The 26,961-nt window shown below is 53.3% G+C and overlaps 1 protein-coding gene across 2 annotated transcripts; it reads right to left on the bottom strand.

Moving 5' to 3' along the window:
• Window positions 1-8: 8 nt before the first annotated feature.
• Window positions 9-26,415, bottom strand: PLEKHM2 (pleckstrin homology and RUN domain containing M2). Of its 2 annotated transcripts, XM_054292099.1 has the most exons (20): window positions 26,335-26,415; window positions 15,936-16,042; window positions 14,994-15,103; window positions 13,505-13,604; window positions 12,941-13,028; window positions 12,296-12,482; window positions 10,049-10,108; window positions 7,598-7,811; window positions 5,481-6,290; window positions 5,148-5,217; window positions 4,978-5,068; window positions 4,257-4,321; window positions 3,960-4,048; window positions 3,245-3,377; window positions 2,974-3,164; window positions 2,605-2,670; window positions 1,982-2,141; window positions 1,609-1,788; window positions 1,410-1,526; window positions 9-1,096 (listed from the first exon to the last, which is right to left on the bottom strand). In XM_054292099.1, exons 1-20 carry the CDS (start codon window positions 26,392-26,394, stop codon window positions 959-961), a joined length of 3,036 nt encoding a protein of 1,011 aa, XP_054148074.1. In that variant the 5' UTR covers window positions 26,395-26,415; the 3' UTR covers window positions 9-958. The 2 variants fall into 2 exon arrangements, with proteins under 2 accessions (XP_054148074.1, XP_054148075.1); XM_054292100.1 differs by lacking the exon at window positions 10,049-10,108.
• Between the last annotated feature and the right edge of the window lie 546 nt (window positions 26,416-26,961).

Below are 26,961 nucleotides of genomic sequence, written 5' to 3' on the forward strand. Positions count from 1 at the left end.
GCCAAGGCTGAGTTACCAAGGTCTGTTTATTCGGGGAGAGGGGAAAGGAAGCAAATGTATGTACATATACATTCAGTCACGTATGTTTCCTCCCAGAAAAAGGCCCCGTGAACTTATATTACATGAGAAGGTCTCCGGGTTATTATTATTGTTATTAATATTATTTAAAAGCTGGGGTTGTGCCCCAAAGTGCTCGTTGTGGAGCGCAAGTGGCGATGGGTCCTCACTGGCCTCAGATGCAGTGAGCTGAGGAGATGGGGACGTGTTTGGTGGCAGCCACATGACAATGCCCCTCAGGACACCTGAAGAACATGGGACTCCATCTCTTCTCCCCCAGTGCACAGGGTCAGCATTAAAACCACAAACCGGCTGCTGAGATTTCCTAAAACCATGTTTAAGCCAAATATTTGGCCTTGTTCCTTCTTCCTTAGCCTCAAATCTCCTGGACAGGCTGAGAGTGGTTCCATGGAGCCCGGAGGCCCCGGGCGAGCTCTCCAGGAGGAGGAGACGGGGCGGTGCCGGCTCCTCCTCCCAACACAGCGGTGATTGTAAGAGCAACAAAACATGCACGGTAGCGACTGAGTGTTCCCACCTCGCCCCGACCCTGTTCGAAAATGAACAAGTCCTCAGTCCTGCTCCCCACCAGAACGGGGATGCTTGTCCCAGCCCACACTGCTCCCACCCTCTCCCTCACTACTACTGGGACATTACTCTGTGAAAGGCAAATATTTTGCCCCGTGGCAGCTGGACAAGGAGGAAGGTGCAGGTGGTGAAGCGTCTGGCTGCTCCCCAAACCACGCCGGGTGTCCCTGGCTCGGTGGAGAGCGCGGGGTCCACGCTGCAGGCACGGCCCTGGTGGGGACCAAGCGATGGCAGGAAGGTTTGGGGTGCCAGCTGCCCAGATACAGGCCCTGATCCCCAAAACTGGCCCCCGTGAGCTGTCCTCCCCTGGGCAGGGCTAACACCAGGGGTCCCGCTCGGCCCGGCCCCGGCAGAGGCTGTCGCTGCGCTGCCAGGCGCTGTCGATGAGGCTCTGGGCATCCTCACACTTCTTCTTCACAGCAGCATCCAGAATGGCCTTGTGCTGGAGATCGACCTGAAACACGGGGGGAAGGAGGGGAACAGACAACAGTCACTTCTCCCTCTCACTGTAAAACCCACATGGACAGGCCACCTGTGTCATGGATATGGTGACAGTGGGGCTGACCCACATTCCTCCCACCCCCCTTATCACCACTGGGTGCTCATGGCTTGTCTTGCCGGCCCCCAAATCCTACATCCTGTGATTATATGGAACTACAGGAGCTCCCTGGCTCTCCTGCCCTTTGTGGGAAATCTGGGTTCACCCTCCAGGGACAAATTCATCCCTCTGCTCTCCCTCACTCGATGAGGGAGCCCCACATGCTCACCTGGTAGATGTTCCTCCACGCAACGTTCAGTGCTGACAGGAACCTCTCCAGTTCTGTAGTGCAACTAAAATAAAGGACCCAGGGGGGCAGGAACTCCTTGCTGTCCTGAGCAAACTCCTAAACACCGAGAGAGAGGCCAGGGGTCAGCACTGGGTGCTCCCCCAGCCCCGGGCAGCAGGTCCCAGAGCCCTGCCCTCACCAGGATGCAGTACTCCTTGCCAGCCTCCGTGGAGACAGCGGTGACATCGGTGAGCTCCGCGGTGCCCAGCGAGCGGAAGAAGCTGGTCTGGCAGTCCTCGTGGCACGTGAAAACCTTCTCATCTGTCAGCACCAGGCAGCAGGGAACGCACGGCGTCGGGGCAACACCCTGGGGGATCACCTGTGTGGGGTGGGGAAGAGGGGGTAAAACCTGGCATGAAGGAGCCCCATCTCCATGGGGTGCCCTGTGGGGAAACCCTGCAGGCTCAGGACAAAGCTGCCTGCTCCATCCTGACAGACATTCCCGCTCCCTTCAGCAGCGCCAAAGGGGCTCAGGGCAAAGCACCCAGGCTCGGGGCCTGCCCCCAGCTCACCCCTTTGGAGACAGCCTGGCAGAAGTACTGCATCCAGTCTGCCATGTCCTCCTCGTTGTCGGCGCTCAGCTCCAGGGAGGGCCGGTCCGTCAGGATCACCTGGAAGGAGTGGGGCCGGTCGGTGGTGTTGGAACGCCGGCATCCCCCGCACTGCTCGCCGCTGGGAGAGAGGGGGAGGAGGGACATGAGCGGGATGGATGGGCCAGGACGAGCCTGAGAACAGCCTCTGACGGCCCTCCCTGGGCAGCACCTCGCCCCTGTTCCCACAAACACTCATTCCCCATCAGTGATATCCCCTGGGATTGCTCCAAGGAACATCTCCAGGCTCTTCACATTGCAGAAGAGCTGGAGTTGAGCACAGTGGGTCTCCCAGCAGGGCTCTTGCAGGGATGCATCACCCTTCAGAGGCCAAGGCCCCTTCCAAGGAAGGAAATGAGCCCATTTCCAGGGGCATGTACCAGAGCCAAAACAAGTGGGCACCTGCCCCCAGGCAGGAGCAGCCGGGATTCCTGCTGCATGGACCAGGCCATGATCCAACCTGGAACCCCTCTTGGACATCCCAAGGAGCTCCTGCTTCCCAGATCGCCATGGAGTCTGGGTTCTGTGTCCTACCAGCCACTCACCCCATGTTGATGGAGAGCAGAGGGGTGACGTCCGTGCGATCGGGGTACTGGTACAAGATCCCATTGCTGCAGTGTGGGAAGATGAGAGAGGGGGGAACTGGGGTCAGCCCAGCTCTGGTGTCCCCTGCCCTTGGTCCCACAGCCACCCCTGCCCTGCCCTCCACCCCTGCAGCCCCGTGGGGTCACATTCCTGCTGCTGGGCACCCACAAACTGTGGCTTTAGCCACTAAACCGGTGGCTTGGCCCCTTTAGGTGGCAAGATGAGTCCTCTCCCCCTCCCAGGCAGCTCTTGGGCAGCAAACTGCTCCCAGCACCTTCTCCCAAGAGCCCTGTGTGACCCCAGCCCTGCCCCACAGCCCCAGTGCCCACCTGAGCACCACGAAGCAGGGCTTCCACTGCTCCTTGCCCAGGTAGGAGGTGCCTGCCTTGTAGTGCAGGATGCCATCCTTGGTGACAGCGTGCTCTGCAGAGGAGCAGCTGCTGCTGGAGGCTCCCAGCGCCTCATCCATGGGGTCCTCCCAGTGAACGAGGCCGTAGAAACGCACAACCACACTGCAGGCCTGGAAGAACCAGGAGAAGTCAAGGGAGTCTCCTGTGAGCCTTCATCACGTGCAGTGCTGGTGGTGATACCCAAACTCACCTCACACTTGGACTCCTGCGCCACAAACTTGGCAAGTGCCAGTTTCTCCATGGTGGCATCCGTGAGGATACTGGGATAAGGGGGCTCCCGGCACCCTTTGATCATGGCTGACTTCAAGGAGACCAGGAAGAACCTGAGGGGGAGGCAGAGATCTCTGATGAGGCTGGGGCAAACAGCCCCTCATCTCCCTCATACACCTGGTGCCCAAGGGGCTCCCCTTAACCGTGAGCCTCTGGTCTTCCAGACCAAAGAGCTACAAAATCAACCTACAGACCAAAGGTGATGGGAGGCTGCAAAGCCTGAACTCCAGAATGGAGATGGGTGACACCCAGAGGTGGTCACTCATCCCAGCACAGATCCCAGTATGTCTTGACGGTCACTTCCCTGAGCTGCCAGCACACACAGAGACCTGGGACAAGCCTTGGAGCTCATCCCTACTCATGCCAAGTGACACAAGTGACATGTGGTCTGCCTTGCCCAGAGTCCCAAAGCTCAGACTGAGGGATGGAGTAACTCTTGATCCAGGGAAGATACTTTGGTTGTAATGGTGGAAATGACTGAGGCATTTCCAGCTGTCAGCTGGGTTCAGCCAGTGGCATCAAACCAGCCCCCAACCCCCTCACGGGTGGCAGGACTGTCATGAAGGGCTCTCTGGAGTCTCCCACTGTCCCCAAGTCCAAGAATCCCAGAGTTCCGTGCTCAGTTCCCCACTCACTCGGTGAGAGCCACGTCGGCAGTGTCCAGCAGGAACTGCTTCCTCCGGTTGGTGCACACCAGGGTCACTGTCTGCTGATCCAGCCCAACCTGTGCCACACAGCAATGGTTAGGGAAGCCAGGCTGACTGGCCTGACTGGGCTTCTGACCCTGGGAGAGGCTCACTGATCACTCTACTGCCCAAAAACATGGGCACCCACAGAGGTGGCATTGGAAGGGGCATCACTGCCAGCTCTCCCAGTCTCAAAGGTTCACTGCCCATGGACACAAAGCCACCCTCAGCCCTGGCCAGGCTCACCGAGATGTAATCCAGCTCGTTGTAGGACACGGCCTCCTCCACCATGTACGGCTTCTCCGCTGCCCCTGGCACAGACACAGAGAGCCACGTCAAGGGGGGCACTGCACCCCCTCTGCAGCAGCACCTGCAAACTGAGCCATGGCCCAGGCAGCACAGAGCCACGGGACACGAGTCCCCCACGAGTCCCAGGGCTCCTGGGAACAAGTCAATCTGAGCTCCCTGCTGTGAACATGGGACTCAAGGGAACAGGCAGTGAAGGCAATGATGGCCTAATCCATGGACAGGCCAGGGATGGTGTCACAGACATCTCTTATGAAAAATCCTTTCCTTAGGATTTTTTTCTCCTGAGAAGCTGAGAGGCCTCAGGAACAAATTGTAAACATTGATTATCTGCTGCTGTGGAATGCAACAGGTGCATCTGTGATTGGTCCATGTTGGCTGTTTCTAATTAATGGCCAATCACAGTCAGCTGGCTCAGACTCTCTGTCCGAGCCACAAACCTTTGTTATCATTCCTTCTTTTTCTATTCTTAGCTAGCCTTCTGAGGAAATCCTTTCTTCTATGCTTTTAGTATAGTTTTAATATAATATATATAATAAAATAATAAATCAAGCCTTCTGAAACATGGAGTCAGATCCTCATCCTCAGACCCCTGTGAACACGGTCACAGGACGGAGCCTCCCTCCCTGCCAGTGAGCCCAGGGCTGTGGGGATGTGGTACCTTTCCGGATCAGGTACACGTAGCAGTCTGTCAGCAGGACGTAGATCAGCTGCAGGTTCCCTTCCATGTGCCCCGTGCTCATTCGGATCATCTGCATGGAAAGAAAGGAGCTCTCAGCCCTGGGCTGATGCAGGCACACAGCTGATCTTTAATTGATGGAGATCTCTTACCCTGAACAGCTGCTCCTCGTTCTCCCGAAAGACGTGGATCATCAGCAGGAGGAGATGGTTGTTATCCACCCTGCGGAGAGAGACAGCAGAGGATGGACATAGATGTGAGGCTGGGTGAGTCCAGGAAGGGCAATCCCCCTTCCTTGTTGAACATATCCATGATTTGGGCACTTGTTAGCTCCCCAAGGCCTTCTCTTCCTGACCCTTTGTGCCTCCTCTTCATCCTGGAGAAGGATGGGCTTTGCCCCCAAACCAAGGATAAAGGGAAAGGCGTCAACTTGAGCTCATGATTGTTTTGAAGATGCTCTCCCTGCTGAGCACACCCATCCTCACCTGAACTCGGAGGGATGGGTCAGCTCCGAGGGGCTGCCCTGCCCTTCCTCCACCCCAGAGTCCTCAGCGCTGCTCGGGGAAGGGCTGGGCTGCTCCTTCTTGGGCTCACAGAGAGCCTGTGCGTTGGTGCTTTCTGTCTGGCTAGTCTGAGGTTCATTACTCGCCCTTCCGGACTCCTCTACTGCCCCAACTGTTTCTCCCTCTCTGCTTTCTTCTTCTTCAGGAGCCTCAGGGCTACCAGAAACATGTGGCGGTTGGCCAGGCCCTGGAGGGTCATGGTGGCCACCACCTGGTGCAGCAGCGTTTGGACTCTCGACGGTAAATCGGTAGAAGTCCATGGGGGCTGAAATCCCCTCGCTAAAGTCGCCAGAGGACGATCCATCCGGGGTCTCCCCTGGCGTGCCGGTCCGAAAGGGCTGCCCGGGGGGCTCCAGGGCGGCGTTCCAGCCCCCGAGGTCCAGCTGCCCGTTGAGCCTGTCCATGACCTTGCTCAGGGGCTGCCCCACGCTCTCCATGGACGTGTCCTTCATCTCGGGGATGCGCAGGGCCAGCGGGCCGAGGGCAGCGCGCTCCCCGCCCTCCCCCGGGCAGCCCCCGTCCCTCGGCGGCTCCTCCCTGTCCCTGTCCCTGTCCGTGTCCCTCGGCGCCTCCTCCCGGTCCCCCTCCCCGTCCCTCGGGGGCTCCTCCCTGTCGCTGAGCCCGTTGACGCCGCTGTCCCCGCTGGCCTCGGGCGCTGCGGGCGCCGCGCTGTTCGCTGCCTCCTCAGGCTTCACCTTCTTCTTCTTGCCCGTCTTCTTCTTCTTGGCTAACCTGTGGGAGAGAAGAACGTCACCCACTGTGCCTGTTTACACTCTGCAATACACATGGGGGTCCAACAATGTTCCTTTGCAATTTTCCCTATTGAGAAATCCTAATCAGGAACATTGCACAGTGTGCAGCCATGTAGAGCCCCCATCTCTGCACCAGTTTTCATGAGACAAGCAATGGGCACTTTCTCCTACCTATCCCAAAAGGAGGTGTCACTGCTGACACAGCACCCTGGGCTTTCTTTCAGCTGTAAAGGGATTGCAAATGGTTGTGGTGCTGAAATGACATGGGAGAAATCCCTGGTTGAGATCAAGAAGCTGGGAAGGGAGGAGGTTTCTGGAGGTGGCAATGCTGTGTCCCCACCTGCCAGGAGAGGATAATGCCGGTTGGAGCTCACCAGGATGTGCTGTGGAACTGTTCTGGCACCCACAGCACCCAAACTGCTGCCAGGTCACCCCTGTTTGGGAAGTGAGCCCAGTGCTCCCCTTCCCTGTGTCTCCCATGTGGGACGATGTGCAAAACCCAGCTGTGTGCTCCAGCACAGCCCTGCTGGGCGGGTTTGGGGAGTCCCCATCACTGGGTGTGAGCAGACAGAGCCTGGAGCTCTTTGTCTGGATTGAGGGCTCTGAGGGATCCCTTGGGGATCTTCCCTGCAGGAGTCAAACACTCAAACCCCAGCCAGGAGCTCTGCAGAGGCATCTCCCACGACAGGTCTGGCCACAGCTCACTGACAAACAGGAGGAGGAACAGGATGGGGACCAGATCCAAGCCCAGAGCTGCTGCAAAGCTGCCACCAGCTGGAGAGAGCTCCAAATAACTGCTCATGGATTACTCTGAGCCCTCTGACACACACTGGCAGGGAAAGGGGGTGATGTGTGTCGCTATAGGACACAAAAGAACACAAGCTCATGCTGCTGTTCTCAAGGTGAAGAAAAAGGGGAAGTTTATTTTCTGACTCTAACATTTATAGTTTTTTAAGAGTGACAGTGGACTGGAGGGTGACAATGCCACCTCTCCAACGACACTGGACAGACTAACTCTTATCAACTTTCTCCTCTTCCATAAAGGAATGCAAAACAAGGAGTTATTTACAGAAAGTGTGTGAGAAAGTTCGCTACAAGAATGTCAACATCAGAAGGCTTAGAAAATCTTAAAAAACCAGAGTGAGAGATGTGGAATCAGCCCAAGGGACCCAGCCCAGCCCCACAGGGCTGAATAAAGGCTGCAGCACAGAGACTGTCCTTGCTGGGACAGAAGAGGTGGCACATCCCCAACATCTGCCGCTCTGAGGCCAGCAGCTGTGTCCTTACCTGATGACCTCCAGCTCGGTGCAGCTCTCAGACTGGTCTGTTCCCTCGGGGGTGGCCTCTGCCCTGTGCACGGGTGTGGTGTCAGCAGAGGACGCTGTCTCAGCCCTGTCCTGGTTGAAGGGGTTGTGGCGCTGCTGCGTGGGGCTCCTCGCCGCGGCCCTGCCGCCGTTGGGCTCCGAGCGCGGGCAGCTCAGCGTGTCCGTCAGGTCCCCGTCTGCAGGACAGGGTGGGAGAGAGGATCAGACTCAGCCTGGGCTCCTGGGCACAGCCAGATGGAGCCAAGCCACGTGCAGGGGCTCAGGGCACCGTGTGGGCACCATTGGCAGTGCCAGCAGCTCCTGGTGAGGATGGACAGCAAGGCCAGCGTGAGACCCTGCACTCCCTCTGCAGTTCAGAGGATGCCTGACACAGCAGCTCAGTCACCCAGGAGCCAGCAGGCAGATACAGAGCAGAGGTGGAGTCTGAGGGAGGTGCTGAGGGGTCCTGGGGCCATTGCTCCTGGGCAAGGTGACAGCGAGCCATGAGGCTGCTGCTTCTCCCCTGCCGTGGCCATGTCTCAAAGACATGTCTTATGGAAAATCCTTTCCTTAGGATTTTTTCTCCTGAGAAGCTGAGAGGCCTCAGGAACAAAATGTAAACATTGATTATCTGCTGCTGTGGAATGCAACAGGTGCATCTGTGATTGGTCCATGTTGGTTGTTTCTAATTAACGGCCAATCACAGTCAGTCTCAGACTTTCTGTCTGAGCCACAAACCTTTGTTATCATTCTTTGCTATCCTATTCTTAGCCAGCCTTCTGATGAAATCCTTTCTTCTATTCTTTTAGTATTGTTTTAATATAATATATATATATCATAAAATAATAAATCAAGCCTTCTGAAACATGGAGTCAGAGCCTCATCTCTTCCCTGGTCCTGGGATCCCTGTGAACACCACCACAGCTGTGGGAAGGTGCCTGCTCAGCTGGAAGGGCAGACACAGAGCCAGCCCATGGAGCAGCAACCCTGACAGAGCTGGCTGCTCCCCTCTGCTCACATGAGACACACGTGGGGGCTGGAGTGTGCTGGAGAGGGGACACGGCATTCAGCAGGCAGCACAGACAGGGCAGAGCACGAACAGCTGGGCCCGTGTTAGTCTTCAGAAGAGCAGAAGAGAAGGGCTGCAGGAGTCATGCTTGGACTATTGTTATCTATTATCCATCCAAAATCATGGTTAAAAGAAAGTTATCCACGCCCTTCCCTTCTCCAGCACCATTCCTGGCCCACTGGAAGGTGTCCCTGCCCATGACAAGGGATTGGAATGAGATGATCTTTAAGGTCCCTTCCAACCCAAACCATTCCATGATTCTGATTCCTTTCCACAGCCAGCTAAAAAGACCCTTTGGGAAGAGAACCACAGCCCTGGCAGACTGGTTTGGGGTGTAGGATTTGAGGAGGAAAATGAAACCTCTTGTAAAACTCTAATCCAGGCTGTTTGTGCTGGATGATTCCAAAACTCCACTTTGTTCTCACTGAAAAAGCTGCCCTGGAGCAGGGAGAGTCAGTGTGAGCTCTACCAGGGAAGTGAAATGGGTTTTATATCCTCAAATCCAGAGGGATCTGCCTTCCCCCAGCATCCCTGGGCTTCAGCCTCCACCCAACACCCTCCACAGGAGCTGTTGGCTGCACCCTGGGTTTGGAAAATCTGGTTTGCACCCTCCAGGGACAGGATAAACCACCTCTGTGACATCCCTGTGTGTGGGGTAAGAAAGAAGGTAAGAGGGAGCGTGTTAGAGCCCGAGAGCAATCCACATGGAATTCAGGCAGATTTCCCAAATAGTCCCCAAATATTCAGGTGGTCCCATCAACTCCATCCAGCTTTGACTGCAGAGGATGGAGTGTGGAGTGTTTCCTCTGGGGGTGAAGCAGAGAGGATGCTGCTCCAGCGCAGGACCTGCACAGGGGCTGCATGTGGAAGAAGAATAAATTCCTTTAAGCTGGGAAAGTGCTCTTGGCCATAAAGGCCAGAGGTAGCTGGTAAGTGGGTTTAAAATAAAATTAATAAAAGTAACAAATGTAGCGACCCCAAACTGACCCACGTGCTGGATATTGTGGTTTCATGGGAGAAGTTTTGACACAGGACAGGATGATCCAGGGAAAACAAAACCTCCCAAATTAATCCCTGCAAAATGCCCAAAATTAAAGGCAGCAGAATTAGTTCAGCTGTTTTCCAGGGCTTTCAGGAAATCAATGATGGTGGATCAATTTTTCAGTCAGCATGCTCTGTGCTTTACCCCAAAGAGGAAATCCATGGCATGAGGGCAGCTGGCACATCCCACATTTTGGGCCTGGACAGAATTCCATCAGGACAGGGCAGCTGGTTAAAGAAACAAACATGGGAACATGCAGCAAGCTCAGGGGGCAGCAATGCAGACAGAAAACAAAAATGCTGTAAGAGATGAGCGTGTCCCACCTTCCCAGTCTCTGCTGGGCATGGTCTGCATTGCTGGAAAGACATCTCCAAAATCATAATCTACAAGAATGAGGGATAAAACTCAGGATTAGAAATACAGGTAGTGGGGAGCGAAGTGGGGAGAGGGGAGAGTGTGAAGGGGATTTGGGGAGGGAGATGGGAATGGGGAGAAACAAAACAATTGCTCACTGGTATCTGAAACACATGAGAAAATAGGGAATGTGGATGTGAATGGAAACCAGCTGCACTAGTGTTCCTTCTGGAACACCCATGATATGGGAGCTACAAAGGGACCAGGGAAGGGTGAAGGCCCCATTATTCAAGCTGCTGGGAAGCTAAACCAGATAAACAATGTCACCTAGGGCTTGATCCTCTCTGGGAAGCAACTGAATCTCTCTGTGCCTCAGTTTCCCCACTTCACACTTACCTCCCACAGATACTGTGATGTTTGACTCATGAATGTTTGCAAAGCCAGGGATCTGATTAAAGGGGAAAACTTGTCCGCTGATCCTACAATCCCCAGTTCCACCTACACTCTCAGGGTAGAGACATGCTCCTGTTGAAATGATGAGCAGGGTAACAGTTACAGGGAAAAGTTAAATTCCCCCACACCAGAGGAGCAGCAGCAATTCCTGCCCTCCTGGGTCCTGGTCCAGCATTCCTACACCAGCACCTAATCCCTCTGTGCATGGGGAGACTGAGACACAGAGCACAGCCACTGCCTGGACACATGGAATAGGCTGAGATGATGCCAAACCCAAAATCCATCTCCAAAATCTCCTGGATCTCTACTCCAAAGCCCTCTTCTCTTGAGCTTTAAGCACCCATCCACCATAAGGCTGGGGACACCCAGTGGCAGGGACAGGCAGGAGATGCCTGGCACAAGCCATGCTCTGCTGAGGGAGGAGCAGGAATGCAAGCCCAGGGGTGCAGCACAACAGCTGCTTATGCCAAACCTCTGGGGACAGAGAACCTTCCTCTGTGATTTTTAGTTCCAGGCTCCTCATGCTGTCTCCAACTTCCCTGGGATGCTGGAGATTTGGCAGGAGCAAGTCCCTAAAATCAAACCCTTCCCTGAGTGCACATGTGGTGAGCCCAAACCAGTGCTCTGCTTCCAAGTCCTCTGTTAAAACAACTCCAATGCCCACCCCAGGCTGTTCTTTCTCAGCATCTTTAACACCTGCAGGTTCTGTCTTGCTCATAAAAGGCACCTGGTGACCCTTGTCTTGAGGAAACCCACCTGGGTGTGGACTCAGGCCCAAATTCTCTGCACCCATCTAACAGTTCATTCCATCCCAACTCTATTCCACAATCCCTTTTGCTCAAACTGACATAAAAACCAGGACAGGGCCAATGCATTTTGGATCAGGAACAGCATCAGCAGAGCTGCTGCTTGATGTGAACGTGGTGGGTGCAGGACAGGAGCTCCCTGCTCTGGCTGCAGCAGACTCATGGTGCACACAAGTTCATCAGGAACAACACCCAGCCTCTCTGAAGGGATAAGGGGGTGGGTAGGACAATTTGTCAGGCTGCTCAAGATGCATCAAGAGGAAAAACCAACACCTCTGAGACCACTGGCTGCCTTTCTCCCAGACTAAAGACACAGAGAGACTCTGGAAACTACTCCCCTCCAGGGCCAGCACATGTGGCTCTCTGGACTGCCAAACAAACAGTTAAAAACGTCCCCTGCAGCCCTGTGTCCCTGCTGACCTGGAAGCCACATCCAGATACAGGCACAGCCTTTACTCTGTGGGGAGAGTCCTCCAGGTCCTGCTAAAACCCTCAGGATGGGAATGTGGCCTGGGGTGCCTGCAGGGAATGTCCTTCTCTCCCAGTCCGAGGCACAGAATCAGCACAGAATGGTTTGGGTTGGAAGGGACCTTAAAGTTGACCTAATGCCACCCTCTGCCATGGGCAGGGACACCTTCCACTGTCCCAGGCTGCTCCCAGCCCTGCCCAGCCTGGCCTTGGACAGTTCCAGGGATCCAGGGGCAGCCACAGCTGCTCTGGGCACCCTGTGCCAGGGCCTCACCACCCTCACAGGGAAGAATTTCTTTCTAACACCTAATCTAAAATTCCCATCTGTTTGTTTAAAACTCTTAGGGGTTAAATCCACTCCCAAGGATGTAAGACAGGAGAGACCCCCAGCCTGGCTGCTGGCTCTCCCGCTTTGCTCTCTTCCAGTCTAAAATCTGCTGCCTTATCTGAAGGGGATGTGGGAAGAACACATGGCCAAAGCCCACTGACCCTCGCTGGATGGAGCGATGGCGCTGTCATCCCATTCCAGGTTGGTGGAGGTGACAGAGTTGAAGGAGTTGAGGGAGAGGCTGTCGGAGCCGTGCACGGAGCTGGGCAGGCGCTCCTCGAAGTCCAGCAGGTGCTGAGGTTTGTAGTAATCCGGCATGTAGGGGGCCAGGTCCAGGTATGGAGCATCCTGCAGGGCAGGGAGGGCTCAGAGTCAGGCTGCAGTCACTGTTTGTGGCACAGCTGGGGGGAAATGCCACCCCACCGACACGGTGGGACTGCCCCTTGAAGGTGCCTTCTCAGTGTCCATCTCAGAGGAAACCCAGTGGTTTTATCAAGGGTTATCCAGTGGATTGGTGTTTTCTGGAGGGACACCAGGGTTTTATACCATACTTGCAGAGCTCAGCTCTTTTATCCCCATCAATCTGCCCTGCAGCTGCCTTGTTCCTCCTCCAAGCAGTGAAGAACTGAGCAACAGGAATAAATCCCATTGCTGGATCCCTAAAGAAGTCTTTCCCAAAATCATCAGCATCATATTTTCAGCTGAAAGTCCACCCTGGACCAAGCAGAGGGATCTGTCCCACCCTGGCCTTCCCCTGCTCCACATTCCCACTCTCCCAGAGCAGGGAGAACAGATCAAACACTCACCAGGTCCAAGTCAAAGCGGATGAACTCCAGTCCAGACACCAGTGTTAAGAACAAGGTCAGATGGTCGTGACTGCAGACCAGGGCGTTCCTGCCACAGGGAGGAACAAAAGAGCTTCACAGATCAGGGAAAGAGGAGGGGCAGCTACAAGGGCCCTTCTGTTTCTTTGGGGGCGTCTCTGAGCTGCCATAGATCAGCTCTGGAGCTGGCAGCCCACTCCTTGCCTCTGTGGCAGCCACTGTGTGCTGTCCCCAAACTGAGCTACAGCCACATTTCCAGGTGTCCAGCAAAGCTGGGTGCCCAGACAGGAGCTCAGCAGCTCCTTGGAAATCATGGAAAAATATAAAGCAGACTGCAGAGTAAAAGCAGGAACTAGGAGAAATGCTTGCAGAGCCTCATAGAAATAAGAGGATGTTCACATCTAGGACCCTTAAATTAACCAAATAAATCCCACAAGGAAAAAAAATCAAACCCTGATCAACTGCTTGTCCCCCACTGGCAAATTCAGGCTGACTTCTGAGCAGGAGGGATGTCAAACATTGCCCAAAGAAGGACTGGATACTCACTTGACATAGTACTTGTGCAGCAGGCTGAGGTTCTCCTGGAACAGCCTCAAGTAGCTCTCCAAGGAATTTTCATTGAGGGCAAGGTAGAGCCAGGCCCGGCCTGGAAACAGAGCAGCAGAGATTTACCTGAAAACACCTGAGAAGTGACACAAGCCTAGAAATAGTCATGAATTAGTTAAAACCCCTCAGATCATTCATTCGTGTCATTTGAGGGGAGAAACTGTGAGGGAAATTGGGAGGGGAATGCCAGTGAGAGATTCATGATTTGGAGTAAAATTGGTGAGAGACAGGTGAAGAAGGAGCCACACAACTGTGTCTCTCCAGCAAGATGGGAGCCCTGCCAGAAGTGCTGGGAGAAGGGAGAGGCAGAGGGAGAATTGCCATGAATCAGCCCAGGTGAGATTTGACACAAATTCTGGTGCAGGGAGAGGTGACAGTAGAGCCTGTGCTCAGCTCTGCTCTCACCAGCACAGGCCCAGGACCAGGCAGGTGTTTGGATAAGCAGGCACAGAGGATCTGGGCATGGTCTTGCATCAAAAGTGGCCTCCATGGTCCCAAACATCTGCTATGGACAACTCGGAGCAGGGAAAATGCAGAATCACACACATGACTGCTACAGCAAGATGTGGGGTGAGAGGGGATGCTCCCATCTGCCAGGAACCCTTCCCAAGGGTATATCCCTGCAGGACTCCCATCTGCCAGGAACCCTTCCAAGGATACAGCCCTGCAGGACTCCCATCTGCCAGGAACCCTTCCCAAGGGCATGGCCCTGCAGGATTCCCATCTGCCAGGAACCCTTCCAAGGGTACAGCCCTGCAGGACTCCCATCTGCCAGGAACCCTTCCAAGGATACAGCCCTGAAGGATTCCCATCTGCCAGGAACCCTTCCCAAGGGCATGGCCACACAGCATCCCCATTGCCAGGAACCCTTCCCAAGGGCATGGCCCTGCAGGATTCCCATCTGCCAGGAACCCTTCCCAAGGGCATGGCCCTGCAGATCTCCCATCCTTCCCAAGTGCTACCCTCTGCCAGGAACTCTTCCTGAGCTCACAGCCCCACAGGACTCCCATCTGTCTGGAGCCCTTCCTGAGGGCACAGCCTCCTGGGTTCCAGGGCAGCAGAAGCCAGGCTACACCTCAGCACTCAGCCCCGAGGCACAGTGACATTATTTCCAGAGTCCTCACACGGTCATGGCAGCACTCCCACCTCCTTGGAACAGGCTGCCCGGGGAAGCAGTGGAATCACCATCCCTGGAAATGCTCAAACTACGTGTGGATGTGGCAGCTTGGTGGTGGACCTGGCAGTGCTGGCCTAATGGTAGGACTCAATCTCAGAGGTCCTTCCCAACTTAAGATTCTGCGATTCCTTTGCCTGGGACCTGGATCCCAACGGCTCCCTCGATCCACCAGCAGCCCCAACTCCTCAGCACAACCTGGGCCTCCCCAGGGGCCCCCAAAGTGACAGCTGGGGACACTGGATGAACACTCACTGCGGCCCAGGTTGGTGGCCACGTGCTGCAGCACCTCGATCTGTTTGATGGCTTCCCGGCGCGTGAAGTGAACCACCAGCACCCAGTACCCCGAGGAGAGATCTTGCAGGCTGCAGGAAGAAAAATCCCAGAGGAAAATGAAGCAAAAGCTCCACCCCAATGCCTGCCTAGATGCTTTCCCCATGCTGAGGTGACACTCATATTTTCTGGAAAATCCCCTTGCCCAGGATTCTTCTCCTGGGAAGCTGAGAAGCCTCAGAGAAAAAGGAAAACAATAATTATCTGATCTGCTTCTCCTGTGTTTTGCTGCTTTGGAATGTGATTTGGAGACTGTTTATCCAACAGGTGCTTGTTTGATTGGTTTCATGTGAATTATTTTAACTTAATGACCAATAACAGTTGGGCTGTGTGGGGACTCTGAGAGGGTCACGAGTTTTTCATTATTTTCTTGTTAAGCCTTCTGTAAGTATCCTTTCTCTATTCTTTAGTACAGTTTTAGTATAGTATTCATAATATAATATAATAAAATATATTATTATATATAATCATATATTAATTATATATAATAATACATTATATGTACATATAATAATTATATTTACTATTTAATATATTAATATATCATTATATATTAAATATATATAATATACAATATATATTGTACTATGTAATATAATATATTATATATAATATACAATATAGTATATATTATATTAAATATTATATATAATTATACCTCATTATATAATATATATTATTATATATTATATAATATAATGTAATATAATATAATAATAAATAAGCCTTCTAAGAACATGGAGTCAGATTCATCTTTCCTCCCCACAACAGGGGACCCCAAAAACACCACACCAGGCTTTTCCCATGGGGAAAGCAGCACCCCAGAGATCCAGGGCAGCACCCCAGAGGTGGCTCCAGGCTCACCCGTAGAGCAGAGCGTGGTCCAGGTGCTCACAGAGCCGCTGCAGGACCTTGTCGTGGTTTCTGATGGCCGGTGTCTCATCTTCACAGGCAGCAAAGTAGCTCTGCAGCTGCAAAAAGAAGGGATGGGATGGCTGGAATGTCCCCCTCCAGCCCACAAGGAGCAGGTGGAGGTGCTAAAACACTCATACCCAGCACTGAACAGTTTTTTGTGATCTCTCAGCTTGCTAAACCCTGTTGCAGGTTTTACTTATGGGGTGTAGCTGATGGTTTTGAGAGGATCCTAAAGGCAGTAGCTACAGGGAGAACCTTGCCCAGGGTCCCCACATCTCCCAGCCCAGCAGTGCTCTGGTGGCTGCATAACCAAGTTCCCCAATGGTGAGCAGCCTCTTCCCTCCCAGCCAACACTGCAGCAGGGTCTGGTGGTTCAGAGCAGAGATAAACCCAGCTCTGCTCTGTTTCTGGGTCTGACATGGATGAGGCCTCTCCTTGCTCTTGCTAGAAATCCTAGAAATCCCCTTGCACCCAAATCCTCTATCCCTTCCCAGCTGACCCACAGGCCTCCTCCTGCCCCCAGAGCTTAGGGATCTATTTAGGTCCTGTCTCACACACCCTTGGCATCCAGGCAGGGAGATTACTCTCCTGGGATGTAATCTCAGCTGGACAGGCCACGGCTGTTTGCTGGCAGTGTGCAGGAACAGCTCAGCTGAGCCACAACAATATTAAAGACAATATCTGTGTTATTTTAGTGACTTGTCTTTGCCAATCCTCACCAGATGACAGATATGTAAAAGCCAAAAACTTGACATTACTGTGCTTGTCAAATCTGACCTGTCCCCTAAAACATGTTTTTCCTCCAGAATTATCACTAGAGGAAGCTCCTTTTGGAAAAATCACCCATCCTTGATGTGCAGTTACCCAGGGCTCAGAGAACACCTCAGGGCCCTGGGAACACTCTTAGGAGTGTGAACATATGATCTCCAACACCTTCCTGGCCCAAAGACCTTGAACCCCTCTGTGATGAGGTCTCTTGTGTCAAGATGACCCCAAGGTATTTGAAAGTCTTTTTTCCCAGCCCTGAGACCAAACAAGAAGCCAAGATATGTTGGTTCTGTTCTCAAGGTTGTTTATTTTTTCTTACCTCCAACATTCTCTTTCGAGATCTGTCCGGCAGGTCAGGCTGAGGCACACTGACCACCCTCAGGGCAGTGTTATCCTTTTATACTCAGAACTATGTGTACTTTATTTATAATAATATTCCAATACCTATCACCTATGTTAGACAGTCTGTCTCTACTCTAAACCAATCCAAAGTGCCACCATCATAGCAGAAGATGAAGGACAAGAAGAAGAAGGACAGGACATGCCCAGATTCATCCATCTTGCCTCTTGAACCCCCATTCTAAAAACCCCAAAATTCTACTTTTCCACCCTGTGATAAATTCACTATCATTCTATTCAAACCCTTGTGGCTTGTACATCTTCACACAAAGTTGGGAATTGTTTCCATGGGCTAAAATCAAAGGCACAGGTGTCTTTAACTCCGTGCCAAGGTCTCTGAGCCCCCTGCCAGGGTCTGGAGTCCTCCAGGGCAGCCAGAGGGATGCCCTGGGTTCCAACACCTCTGGAGCTCTCAGGTGAGATGGCAGAGCCAGGCAGGTTCCTGCATGGAGCTGGTCCCAGCCCTAAGGTGGATGAGAGAAAACTGCTGAGCCTGGAGAACGGCAGCCAGAGCTCCCTGATGGTGGCACAGCCCTGCTCTGCCTGTCCCTGTCCCAGCAGGTGATCCCTGGGGAAGCAGATGCACAACCAGGATTGCAGAGGCACCTGTGGGTGTTCTGGAGGTCCTCAGGGGCTTTCACAACACCCAGGTGAGACCTGGAGCATTTCAGCTCAACACCTCCTATCCATTCTTGGGAGGAAGCTTTCCCAGAAGATTCCCACTATTTGCAGGCAGCCCAGACTGCAGCAGAGAGGAAAATGTCCTAAAATACCACTATTGAAGAAAATGCCCTAAAATACCACTCTTGAAGAAAAATTTCAGGAGGTACCTGCAGCCAGTGTTTGAAGCTGCAGCAAGGACATCAGAGGAAGAATCAAACCTATAATTTAGAGCCATATCCCTCAGGTGATGGATAGATGCAGTCATGGGGATGATGTCCAAGAGCTGGAGCTCACTAAAATATCCTATTTTTGGGAAAACTGAGGCAGAGGCAAAGATCTCAGAGGACATGAGCCAGAACTTGAAGGCAGATATTCCTGACTTGTCCCAGCCAGGCTGTAGGTTCTGCAGGGAACTGGGGCACCCTTGGAGGAGGTTCTGGGTGTTTCTGCAGGCTCTGTGCTGCATTGGGGAAATGCAGCTGTGGGGGACAGCTGGGGGAACAAGAATAAATCAGGCATTTTGTTAGCTCACCACTGAAAAAAATGAGACACAGCTTGGGGAGGTCAGTTTGGAGGGAACTTGGAGCCTGTCTGTGCCTCTGACCGGAGGAATTCCTCGTGACAGAGACACTCCAAGCCCGGGCAGCAAAAGAGATGAGGAAATAGAAGTAATTCCTCTTTTTTCTTTCCTCCTTTCTCCCAAAATAACTCAGAACTTTGTCATGCTCCTTTTCCTGCAGCCAGCGCACACAGGGATGGTGCCACTCCCAGCATCCCTCCAAAATAACCATGGCCAAAGGCTTCCAGCACCCAGCCAAGGGCAGGCACGGCTCACTGGAGCACAATTCCCACCAGAGCCCAGGCAGGTGAATCCCTGCCCAGCCACCCTGGCCAGCGAGGAAACAAGACACAGCAAGCCTTGGGATCTCCTGGGTGGAGTCACCCCTCCAGCCAGGGTGGGGAAACACTTGCCAAAGCTGATGGGGAGGTGTTTCTGGCTTGGGAAGAAGGGTGAAGACACACGGAGAAAAGTTAGGATGAAACAGCTTTCCCAACTGGGGAACAGAGTCCAGCTGTGCTGTTTTTCAAAGATTCAATGCCTAGATGAAAATTTGTAGGAATTACAACCACCAGCACCCATGATGGGTGATGTGGCACTACCCCAAAAATGGCATTTTGCAGAGTGTTTATATGGAGTCTCCTGTTATAAAACACACATGGATAATTGAACCAGCCTCTCCTCCTGCAGTCAGACCTGTCTGGGAGGTGGTGACCGACTTCATGAGGCACCCACAAAGCAGCTCCCTGACACAGCTGGGCTGGAGCCAGGGGGATCAGGAAGGAGGCAAATAACTGGGTTAAAAACACACACCATCCCTGGATTTCTGCAGAGATGCTCTTCCCCTCATCTCCTCTGCACCCCAAATCCATAAGGAAGGGCTGATGGCTGCCTCAGATGGAGGACTCATGCTCCTGAGGGGCACAGCAATGCCTGGAGCCCTGACCCAGGGCTATTTATAGACATTCCTGTGGCCAAAGAAGCCCTGCTGGCATGCAGCAGGCATCCCAGCCATGCAGCCACAGGGACCACTGTGCAGCCTGGCCAGGTCTGAGCACAGAACCTGCTCAGGGAGTGGGAAAAACCAGCCCAGCCATGGCAGAACACACCTGGGAGAGCTGGAGCACAAGGGAGTTTGTCCAACAGGAACAGAGACCTGGCTGCCACTGGGAAACACAGCACTGAGGAGGAGGAGGAGGATTTAATTGCTGTTTATCAATCACAAGTTCATTTTTCTAGCAGTGACACACCCCACCCCAACGCTGGCACGCGTGAGAGAGGCTCTTCCTTGCACAATTTTATAACCTGTTACTGCAGTGCTTCTCAATGAGTGTGGAGATTTCCAGGCTGATCTGCAGAGCTCCTGTGTTGCAAATAATCAGGGAGGTGTTCTGGAAAGCCCATTCCCAAATCTAATCATTCCTGAGGTGGTTGTGAAATCCCTTCAGTAATTCTAAAACCTCACTGGGATACTGAAAGTCTCCTGACCTGTTCAGGGCTGGCCTCAACCCAACTGAGTCCACATCTCCCCTCTGTAAATCTGCCCTGCAGATGTTTCACAGCAGCTTTCCAACATCAATTCCATTTCGCTTGTTCTGTTTGGTATTTCCCTGGCAGGACAAACAGGGTGGAAGAACAACAAACACCCTTTGCATTCCTCAGCTCCTTAACTGGGACTGGAAAGGTGCTTCAAAACCCTCATTGCCACCCACAGCACATGCTCTGAGCTGAGGGGTTTTCCCCACCTGGAAGAGCAGAGCACCCTCAGGAGCAATCCTGGAGCTCCAGGGAGCACAAGAAATGGGAACTGGCCTTGTCCCAAGCAATGACAGCTCAGTGACAAGGGAGGACACACGGGAAGGGCCAGGACAGACACCTCAGAGCTCACTTTCACACCTGCTCAGGGGGTACAGACATGCAATGGCAAATGGATAAAGAGGAGGCTGAACTCCTGGGCCTGGAAAACTCCTAATTTTCCATACCATCCATAAAAGCAGGCTGAATGCCATGCACGTGTACAACACAAAGCCCTAAAACTCCAGCTTCTAGCAGGACATTTTGGAGGTCTGACTCAACACTTCCTACAAACCAGCACTGGCCTCAGTGCCCAGCTTCCCACTTTGTGGGCCTTGCCTGGATCTTGGGGTTCTTTCCAGAAAAAACACAACAGGCACATTCAGAGCATCAGCACCTGAAAGACACCACGAGTGCCACTGGAGATGTGGAAAGACAGGAGCCTGCTCAGGTGAAGCCGAAACCCACAGCATAGTTGCTCCTTGCTTCCTTGCTGGAAACACTGAGCTTTGAAGCATTCCTAATCCAATGCCAGCAGGATTGTCACCTTCTGGGACACATACACTTCTCAGCTCACACCTCCCAAGGCTTTTCTGGGGCTTTCCTTCACTATTTCTAAGCAGCAAAGCCTGCAGCAGGCTGGACCCACGTGTGACTCAGACAAGGAGAGGCTTTTTTCCAGTGGGAATTTTTAGGGAGCATCCTGCTCCTCTGTCACAGCGAGCAGAGCAGGGGCTGAGCACAGAACAAGGTCCCTGAGCTAACCAGAGGCAGGTGGGAAGGTCACATACTCAGCATAACAGAAAAAAATAGATTTTATGGGGAAAAAACCCCAAGTCCAGTGGCAAACACACCAGAAGCAATAAAAGTGCTGCTCCCTCAAAGAGCTGCTGCTCTGAGTCCCTCCCCACCACCCACGGCCTCCAGCCCCTGCTAAATTCAGTTACACCTCTTGGAGCAGCTCACCAGAAGTGGGGAAAGCTGAAATCACTCAACAGCCACCAAAATTGTGCAATCAGAAGCAGAGGGGCTTGGAGGCTTTCCTTTAGCTCCTTGGGAAAACCACTGCCAAATTCACCCTCCCAAACCAACAGCTCCCCCAGCAAAACGCTTTGTGCTAGAGAGAGGAGAACAAATGGGATGTTTTAATTCCCAAAATGTTATCACAGCCTTGTCCACCCTCAGCTCCAGAGCTGATTTTGGGTGTTATGGAGGACAAACATCAGTTTAGGTACCTGCAGACCCCAATCCCCTTAAAATTGTGGATGTGACTCTGTGACTACCTGAGTGGCTCCTGGATGGCCAGGCAGGGAAGTTTCCTGTGCACTGGGATGAGGCAAGAGGAATTTCAAAAGAGATAAACTTTGAAATACTCAAGCAACACACAACTATGATGAGAGCAGAACCACAGCACCACAGGGACAAAGCCCATGGAGGCCCACCAAGACAAACCTGTGCACTTGCTGAAAGCACCTGAGTGACCCCTGTGTCTTGTCTTCATGGACAACTGTAGCTATGATATCTTCTGAAAAATCCTTTCCTTAGGATTTTTTCCTCCTGAGAAGCTGAGAGGCCTCAGGAACAAAATGTAAACAATGATTATCTGCTGCTGTGGAATGCAACAGGGGCATCTGTGATTGGTCCATGTTGGTTGTTTCTAATTAATGGCCAATCACAGTCAGCTGGCTCAGACAGAGTCCAAGCCACAAGCCTTTGTTATCATTCCTTCTTTTTCTATTCTTAGCCAGCCTTCTAATGAAATCCTTTCTTCTATTCTTTTAGTATAGTTTTAATATAATATAAATTATAAAATAATAAATCAAGCCTTCTGAAACATGGAGCCAGATCCTCATCTCCTCCCTCATCCTCAGACCCCTGTGAACACGGTCACAGACAACTCAGGAGCTCCATGAGATTGCTGCTACCTCACCCACAGGCTTTTGGCAGCTGGCAAACCTGGTACACACGGCAGAGGAACATGCAGGAATGCCCGCTTCACGTGGAACCTGCAGCAGCAACAGAGGTGAGTGAAGGAAAGACCTGGCAGAGAAAAAACCCCTGTGGTCTTCGAGCCAGAGAGGTGCCTCTCAAAAGGGAGCAGAAGGCAAGAGACTGTTTGGCTGTTTTCACATCTCTGTGCTGGGCTAAATAAATCCAGCCAGGCAGAGATGAGCACATTCCCTACGTGGTTTGAGTAGGGATGCTCCAGTCCAGGACACAGCAGGTTCCAAGCCATGCCCAAACCCACCCTCCCTCGCTGTGCAGGAGAAGCAGAGGTGTCACAAGGCAGAGCTCAGCAGCTTAGGAGGCTGCAAAGGCATTTCAAAGGTACAGGGCTAAAAATCCAACCTGCAGACAGGCAGCAAAGGCTCAGCATTAACTTGCTGTGAGGGCAGTGGAAACCTTCCCAAAGTCATGCAGAAACGGAGCAGAGCCAGAGCTTTTGGCAACAACTCCTGCAACGTCAGCAAAAACCACTGCTCCACCTGATTGACATGCACCAAGGATCAGCTGCTCCAGAGTTCATGGCAATGTGAGTCCTTCAAAGGCAGCAGAATGGCCTGAAAACCAGAGAGGAGCCCCAAAATCCGGGATTCTAACCTCTTTTCTGATTTTACATTCAGCTCCTGGAATTGTCAACAATAACAAAGCTTAAGGATTGCATTTTCACCCCTAATCCCAGGTAGGAGAGCATTAAACCCCTCCTGAGCCCAGGAAATATTCAGGGAAACCCAAAAGAACACAAACCACCAGCTTCATAGACCAGGGAACCTGTGACAGCTCCTGCCTACCTGGATGCTTGGCCAAGGATAGATTTGAAGCTGTTGGCATTTCTGGTAGGTTTGGAGCTCACCTGGGCAGCACCAGGACACTGCCCTCATCCCACTGCCACCCTACACAGCAGCATCTCCCAGAAGGAAACAAGCAGCCATAACATGCCCATTCCCAGCCTTCCTCCCCAATAAAGCCCTAAATCTTCCCAAAAAACAAGGGTCAGGCAGCAATCTGTGCAGTAATTTGAGCTGGAGCACAGCCCTCTTAGCAGAAGGGGAACTGAGTGGGAAAAGGGAAATTAAACAACCACAACACTGTCCACGTGTGCAGAAATTCACACTGTGAATTAATCTACAGCTCCCAGGGAGGACACAAAGGACAAGCTGTAGATGGGAAATCAAAACCATGCTCCCAATTCTCTTGGAAATGAAGCAGGGACCCAGCTCCCCAGTGCTGAGCTTTCCCAGCCTCTCCTGGAGCCAAAAGCAGAAACTCCCTGGCATTTCTCTGGTTAGAGAAGCCTATTTTGTTTAAATTGGGTGTTTTGCCTCACTTTTTTCAGTGGAGGCTGACTTCACACCTCCAAGCTCACAGCTCTGAAATCCACAGCAGAGCTGCCACTGATCTTCCCCCTGGTACCTGGGAACCACACAGAGACCCCACAGGCTGGAATTACCTTCCCCAAGCACATTTGGTGCTTTTCCATCTGTGCTCCATCCCTCAAGCCTTTCCAGGAAAATAACAGAAATGGACCTGTTCACTGAGGTTTGAGGGGTTTGCTTGGAATTGAAGCATTTTTTTGCTGTGGATTTGTACAGCATCCACACACCCATAATCCCGGTTCTATCATACAATTTTAGAAGCCTTCTCCACAACCTCAAGTCAAATGCAGTGTTATCTTAGGGATCAGTGCCTGTCAGCACAGAAAATCCAAAATTCTCAGTAGCCAGGGCTCCAACATGCACCAATCCTCCACTCCTAAAATCCAGCAAAAACTGAAATCACAACCAGCTACAGCCCCAGCCCTGAGTGTCAAACCCTTCCCAGGGCTGTGCTGCTGCTCCTCTCCTTCCCCATCTGAAGCACAAGGTGCTTTTCCCTGGGCAGCTCCATGAAGATAAAGCATTGTTTCCTCCCCTTTGGGTCTGCAGCTGAGAAAAGAAAATCCCCACAGACACATCCAAATCCTCCACTGCACACCTGCAGCACTGGTGAAGTGAGGAGTGAGCAGCCCACACTGTGAGGAAGCTCCTGAAATCAGAGGCAGGATGCTTGGAAAACTCCTCCAAGCCCCATGACACAATTCCAGTGCCAAGGAGTTACTCAAGAGGAGGATGACAGAGTAGGATTTCCCAGCACAAAGCCACTTGCTCCCTTAACCTGGTACTTTACTCTTGCCACTCACAGGGAAAAAGAGGATCAGGGATTTCAGGCTGAAGTGGGAGAGGAAAGCACTGGGAAAAATCAGCAGCTCCACAGTGATTTCCCTGAGGAAGGAGAATTGCATCCTGGGGGGAAAAAGGCAGGGTGGAATTTCACCATGGCCTGAGTTTGGTTTCACTGGGATGGTAGAAATTAATCCATCAGCCTAAAGCAGGCTCCTACACTTCCCTGAGTTTTGGATGAACAGGCAGGATTAGAAAATCCCAAAAGTTTCACTGCTGGACCAGGACAGGATTTGGCAGGGATTGGGCAAGCCAAGGTGTGCTGGAAGAGCTGGAGATAAAGAGTCCTCTTCAATCACAACAGTAATTAAAATAAACATGTTGGTTTTTGAGCATTTCCAAACGTGATCTTCCAAGGATTTTGTGAATGCAAATAAATTAGGTCCAACCAATCCTGTGTGGGAAGTTGTATTCCTTATAGATACAGGGAAACTGAGGCAGGAGCATTGCAGAGCATTGTGACAGCTCAGAGCAGGCTGAACATCCACTGATTTCCAGATAGATACAAGATTATCCTTAATTCTCAGAGGATAAAAAGGCAAGAGACCAGAGGTCAGGGTCATCCATGGAAGAAAAAAAGCTGGGAGAGATTTGCACATCCATCCTACACCCCAGAGGCAGTGTCCAGCCATCCCTTTCTTAACAGCACCAGGAATTCACTTGTGTTGGTCTTCATAAAACAAGTTTTCATGGATGAATCTATGTCAGGACACACTGCAGAGCACAGGAAAACTATTCCATAAGGCAGAGGAAACCCAGCAACTGGAGAAACAACAGCAAGTCCAGGCAGCCTTTGTCCCAAAGCTTGGGACAAACACAAATTAAATTCCTGTTGCCTCCTCAAATGGAGCAGGGATTCTTTTTCAAGGCTGGTTGGAGCTCATGTGCAGGCCAAACCAAAACTTCCAGCATGTCCTTACAACTCTCTCCTTTGGCCTTCCCAAAGATTTTCAGCATCCTGGTCCCCTCTGTGCTGGCTCATGGATGTTTCCACCACCAGGATGGGCTTTAAGGAACCACCCAAGGAGAAACAAGGGGCAAGGAGAAGGTGAGAGGACACAAGTTCAGAGCACTGCTTTGAGGGCACAGAGCAGGGCATGGGAAGGAACCACACATTCCCTGTGTACATGGGGAGAATGTCCCAGGTCCTGTGCCCCCAACAGGACATGCCTGGCTGGAGAGAGAACCTCTACAGAGATGGATTCCAAATCCCTCCTGAACAGAGCCCCAGGAAAGAGTCCCCCCAGTCCTGTCCTTTGAAACGGGGAATCCTGGGCAGGACAATCCCAGTATATCCCAGCCAGCTAAAACAGAGGGTCCTGGGGGTGGCCCTGGCAGTGTCCCTTTGGCGGGGTGACTCCACACCCCAGATGTGCCACCCCCACCACCAGAAGAGCTGTGTCCAACCTCATACCCTCAGCACAAGGACACTCCCAAAAGTGTCCACCTCTGGCAAAAGGGATGCTGAGTGCCCTTGACCCCACGCTCCTGTCCCAGAGCCCATCAGTATCCCCGGGATTTATTATTTCTTGTCTATGGGGGTGTGTAGGATTGTCCCCCAGCCCCATGCCTCAGGCAGAAGGTCCATAGGGACCCGTCCTTCAGCCCTACATCCATGGCAGTGGTGTGTGGTCCCCAGGAGTGTCCCCCAGCCCTGCGTATCAGACGCAGCCCTGGGCAGAGGGGAGGCCCCAGGCCCACAGCCCCACCCTCAGCCACGGGACAGTACGGGGTCCCAGAGCTGTCCCCAGCACCAGCTGAGGGGGGTCCCCATGGATGTCTCCAGGCCCAGAGCGGAGTCCCGAGGGCAGTCCCCAGTTCCGCAGCCCCGGCATTGGGTTCCCCAGGGCTGTCCCCAGTTCCGCAGCCCAGGGGTCTCCCCAGGCCCAGTCCTTTCAGCACCGCGGGTCGATGTCCGCAGCCCCCGCCGTGCTCCCGCTCCCACCTTCTTGACGGAGAGGGAGATGTTCTCCAGGATGCGGTCCTTCACCTCCGCCGGCTCCATGGCGCCTCCGCCCGCCGCCGCCGCCCGCCGCGCCCGCCCGGCGCAGGCCGAGCGCCGTCCCGCCCGCCGGGCCCGCTCCGTCCTGCCGGCTCCGTCCTGCCGGCTGCCCCGGCCGGCCCCGGGCTGGCGGCTCCGCGGCGCTCAGCGCGCCATGGCCGGGCGCGGGGGCGAGCGGGCCCCGCGGGAGCACAGCGGAGCCGAGCCGGGCTGGGGCCGCGCTCCGCCGGGAACTGAGGTCACGGGAGAGGAGGGAGGGACGGAGGGAGGGAGCGAGCGGCTCTGCCCGCCCCGGGCCGGCAACGGGACCGCCCTGGGTAGGCAACGGCACCGCCCCGGGACGGCAACGGCACCGCCCCGCCCGGCATTGAGGGCCCGGCCCAGCCTGGGCGAGCCGAACGGAACTGACCGGAGCCCAACCCGGCCGAATGGAGCCGAGTGGGGCTGAACACAGCCGAGCCCAGCCGGGTCGAACCCAGCCCGCCCCAAATGGCGCCGCGGCGGCGGCGGGAGGACCCTCGTGACCCCGCGGGGGGACCGTGAGGGGACATGGCGGTGGATCCCTCATGA

The sequence above is a fragment of the Melozone crissalis genome, unplaced genomic scaffold (assembly GCF_028551555.1).
Source record: "Melozone crissalis strain CALT ecotype California unplaced genomic scaffold, PUWL_Pcris_2 ptg000107l_1, whole genome shotgun sequence".
NCBI lineage: Eukaryota > Metazoa > Chordata > Aves > Passeriformes > Passerellidae > Melozone > Melozone crissalis.